The sequence below is a fragment of the Convolutriloba macropyga genome, chromosome 7 (genome assembly GCF_964194025.1).
Source record: "Convolutriloba macropyga chromosome 7, txConMacr16.3, whole genome shotgun sequence".
In the NCBI taxonomy this organism is placed as follows: domain Eukaryota; kingdom Metazoa; phylum Xenacoelomorpha; order Acoela; family Convolutidae; genus Convolutriloba; species Convolutriloba macropyga.
This window is the reverse complement of record NC_134474.1, coordinates 53,982,580-53,987,104: the sequence shown is the minus strand read 5'-3', so window position 1 is coordinate 53,987,104 and position 4,525 is coordinate 53,982,580. Positions and strand designations below refer to the sequence as shown.

General features: G+C 36.8%; 1 protein-coding gene across 1 annotated transcript; it reads left to right on the top strand.

Moving 5' to 3' along the window:
* Nucleotides 1–566: 566 nt before the first annotated feature.
* On the top strand, nt 567–4,297 carry LOC142343067 (uncharacterized). Its single transcript, XM_075394756.1, has 3 exons — nt 567–708; nt 1,029–1,224; nt 4,037–4,297. The coding sequence occupies exons 1-3, from the start codon at nt 567–569 to the stop codon at nt 4,143–4,145; spliced, it is 447 nt and encodes a 148-aa protein (XP_075250871.1). The 3' UTR covers nt 4,146–4,297.
* The last annotated feature ends 228 nt before the right edge of the window (nt 4,298–4,525 follow it).

Below are 4,525 nucleotides of genomic sequence, written 5' to 3'. Positions count from 1 at the left end.
TAGAAAAATGCTTTTGATTTCCTCCTGAAATAGTTTTTACACAAAACCATGAAAATACCATTGCTCTACTTTAGGTAGGAAGCTGAAGCGTGAGATTGAGGTTGATACTGACACCCTTACTCCAGTTTTTTTGGTCGTTTTTTGTAATTCGATGTCTAGACTATTTATACCGAATTAGTTCAATGATTCTGTGGGACATAACATTTGAGCACAATCCAAATATTCTAGATCCAAGTTAATCTTGCGTTTATTTTACAGGCTCAAGCTAATCCATATTTTTAACCGGATGTTTTCAACAAATGGATGTTTTAATTGAAAATAACTCACTCACATCGGCAATTAACAAGATTATCTGATTTCTTGAGGTTGGCATCGAGCATTTTTTCAACTCGTGTCGAGAAAAATTCTTAAAATTGCGTAAGCACATTTTCTGTGCTGAATTTTGCTGATTTCAAAATTTTCAGCGGAAAATTATTACTTATAACTGCGCGGTGAAATAAACTGAAAAGAGTTGAAATATGTATGAAAACTCCGAGCTTTTAGCGTATTTCAGCGCATTTTTATGTATGGTTTGCACTGCAAGTGCTCAAGATGCTTCTGAGTTCAGTACAATAACGCTAAACGTGATATACAAAACATTTCAGGGCTATACAGTTCTGAATGGGGTGGAATCTCAACACGTGACCTACACCCATGAAGTTGAAGAGGGTAAGTCAATGGCTTCCAAAATGGAATATTAAATTAACTCCTTTGTTAGACATCTCTTTATGAAAATTTAATTAATCGCAGCAAAATTCGCAGCAGTTCAAATCTTGAACAGATCCAAATACATTGAAATTGCCCAGGTTGCATGTAACCCCCAAAATCAGGTTTTCAATGTTGCAGTACAATCCCCATGCCCACCCTGATCCTGTTGATTCCAATCAGTTGTTTTACATTGATGAATATAATTGTGTCAAAGTTTATCACGTCAATATCGTAACTTTATGAGGAGCTGGGAATAATTAACGCATCCGCTACCTTTTTAGACCTTGTGTGGGGAATGTCTCCGTTCCTGTTTGCCCTGATGTGGATCATTGTGATAGTGTTGGTGGTGGTGATAGTGGTGGGGGTGATTGTGTTCTGCTACTGGTACAAGAGGAGGAAGGCCAACAGGGAACTCAGCAGGGAGAGCACTCAGAACCTGGCTGATGGGGATGACGCCAGCACCGCAGATGAGAAACAGTGAGTAACATTGATCCAGAATTTGATGCTGTTGAAGTGATTTCGGATCAGATTTTTGAGTGTTATACAATCCACACTTCGTCACACCGAAGTGACTTCTGATCAGAAGTGACCACTGAATTGACCTCTAATCAGAGGTGACTACTGAACTGACCTGTGATCAGAACCTTGTTCACACATCTGATCATAAGTGACCAAGAAACTAAACTCTGATCAGAACCCGGGTCCTTTTTTTCGACAATTCAATCAAAACCACACTTCAATTCTGAAGTCAGAATTCTGATATCACCCAAATGGATAAAATTACAGTCAAAAATTTCAAGATCTCTCTTTTGTAAACATAAGCGATATCAGTGCATATATCGTGAGACGCCTGAAACCTTTTATTGCTATGAGTAGCAGCTATAATCTTCTCAAATTTTTGAATTATTCCTAGAGGCAGATTCACAAGAATACCAAAATTTTCCAAGAAATTCACTCTGTAACAAAAAATTAGAATAATCACACTACAGTACCAAAAATAATTTTGGACTGTATTCTGAGTGTTCTAGTACATCTTTCTTCTTTTTTTGAGGAAAATATCGACAGCCTTAGATTTATGAACAAAGTTTATATATTTGAAAAATTGGTTTTTAGAAGTTTGTCTTTTTGTAAAGTGAATAAAAATTGCAATCAACCTGAAGAGAATAATATTTTCGACACCTAACAACACAATTCGTCCACCTGATTGTTGTATTCACTCCTTAGCGAACACATTCTGTTGTGAACTCCCTTCTTGTGTCTTATTCCCAGCAAAGTTGTCCCATCTCTTCGATGTTATTAACTCGAGCAACTTGCCGCTGGAGATCCGCACTCTAGTCTCATCATAGAAAATAACACTCTGCCAAAAACAACAGAAGCATGTTGAACATAGAAAACTCTTTTGTTTTTCGTCCTCAAATCGACTTGTTTACATCCAGTCTTCAACGAAGCTCTCATTTCTGAAAATTTGTTTTGCCTTTACTTCTACCAGTAGCACAAAGAAGAGCCATGCGACAGTCTGACTTTTTATACTATTCAGGTTTTAGGATCTTTTGAAATATCTTTTAATAATTGTAATCAAAATTTGATAAATTTGGCTGTCTTCCACACAACTTTCTTGCAAGGAAATTTATTTTTTCTATAATGTTTGTTTGCATGCACTCTCCCCTCGACTTTGATTTTGAGAAGATTTTATTTTATTTTTTTTCCATTAACTTCAGAAATTTGGTAGCGTAACAACTGTGCAGCGCGATAAAATCAACACCGTTGAAAGATTTTTGTTGCTTAGGCGGAGAAACGAGATATGGCTAAATATTTCAAGATATAAACTTAAAAGTTTGCGCTAAAATCCGCCTGAAGTTTGATGAACATGAAAGTTACAACCGGCAAAAATGATGAAAACATATCCACCTCTCCATTGAATTCAGATTCATTGTAAAAATGAGAATGCTACTCAAATATAATATAACATAAGTATAGATTGAATTAATTGTTACTGTTTTTGATCTATGATTGCGCGTCAAATAGAACCAATTTATGAAATGCAGAAGGAAATGCATAAGATTGTATTTTGCAAACTTGGGTTCATGAATTACAGGAAGTTTAAAAAAAAATTAGTGTGGCCACATTGAACGAAATGCTGTTTGACTTCCCAAATAACCTATGATTTGAAAGACCCCGTCAAGTAGAACACATATCAATACACTAGGACTATTTTCCGAATTGAATGATGAGAGTAACTACCAGAAATCGGCTTTAAGATACTACTAAAGTTATTTTGTAAACAATTTGATACAGTATCTCGAATTACTCTCGAATTTTGAATGATTAAATAATGCGCCCTGAGAAACGAAAAACATTCAAATTATATTTTTTTCACTTTAGTCACTTGGTTATCATGACTTTAGTCATCGACACAACATGTTATCAGTTTAGTTAATCAAATATCAGCAATCCGTTTTTTTACAACAAGAAGTAGAACTCTATTACAATTTGCTTTTGTTCTCCCCACTTTGGTCAAGTAAGAACAAAAACTTGTGATTGGAGGAATTAAAATGGCTACAGGTGTTTCTTCTGGACACATACTGTTGTTTTGATGATCTTTTCAAATTAAGCCCTTTTTTAAGTTGCTCGTGGAGGCACCATCGTCAATCGGATTTTAGTTTGACTCCACTCATTGGTTGACAGATAAAAACAGAGTACGCTAACAATTGGCGTTAAATTGGAACATTGATCTAATTTGGAAAGAAGTTGAAATTTTTATTTGAAAACAAAGCTGCTCTCAAGTGCGTTTAATCAACCAGCCTGCTGGAAACGGCTTCATTTGTCAAAAATTTTTTTGGCTTGAATTATTTCCCCTAGCTCCTGGTCAAACTATGCAGCAATATTCTATCTGCCCAAATACATGCAACTTTTGTACTGACTAATACGTAACAGATATCCACAAATGTCACGGTACCCCATCCGCGTTAGATTACGAGTGACTTTCTTTGTCAGATAAACTCCCTGTTATGTTGGAGGTCCGAGACCAAAGTGACATCTGATTTTCGTGCCCTCGATTCCCGTCCCCATATTAAAGCGCCCTCTGATCAAATTCAATTCAGACCAATGTTCAGCCTCTCGGGCCTTCGAATTGTAATCTAGACCTTGTAACCTAGAGCGCATACTCCCCCTGCGTGTTCGATTATAGTTTGATTAGAGGTTACTTTGTTCTTGGACCTCAACCTGGCTCCTTAATTTCAATGTTGTTAGTCCAATGCTTCTTTTTCGATAGCCATGATTGTTACTTTAGGGCATGGGAGTACAAAGACCCGTACCAGGAGGCGGGATACAGATTGACAGAGACCCAGAGGAAGAGAGCATTCGCCATTGCTGCCCAGAAGGCAGCTCTTGCGTCATGATCGCCCACTCACCCACTGCACATAATCATCGATGCTACATTCAAATGAAACAGACTCCATTACTTACTGAAATTATAAGAATAAACGGGTCTCCTTTTTGACCGACTCTCAACTTTTTGATTGACTACAATAAAGTGTTACTATAAAAATAATGCGGCAAGTGGGCTGGATGATTAAGGCGAATTTGTTTTTTCAAACAATGTAAATCCCGGGCCGAGGTGTCAACGCTAAAAAACGCAAAATTATGTCAGATTGGCGTTGAATGCGTTGAATTTATGTAAGATCTACGCTTGAGCGTAGATCTTACATAAATTCAACGCATTCAACGCCAATCTTACATATTTTTGCGTTGAATTTTGGCGTAGATCTTACATATTTAG

Bases quoted from the DNA above. Each gene is read 5' to 3' on its own strand.
- LOC142343067 (XM_075394756.1), top strand. From the start codon at position 567: ATGGTTTGCACTGCAAGTGCTCAAGATGCTTCTGAGTTCAGTACAATA. The intron at 709-1,028 runs GTAAGTCAATGG...CTACCTTTTTAG, and splicing joins CACCCATGAAGTTGAAGAGG to ACCTTGTGTGGGGAATGTCT. The intron at 1,225-4,036 runs GTGAGTAACATT...TTGTTACTTTAG, and splicing joins AGCACCGCAGATGAGAAACA to GGCATGGGAGTACAAAGACC.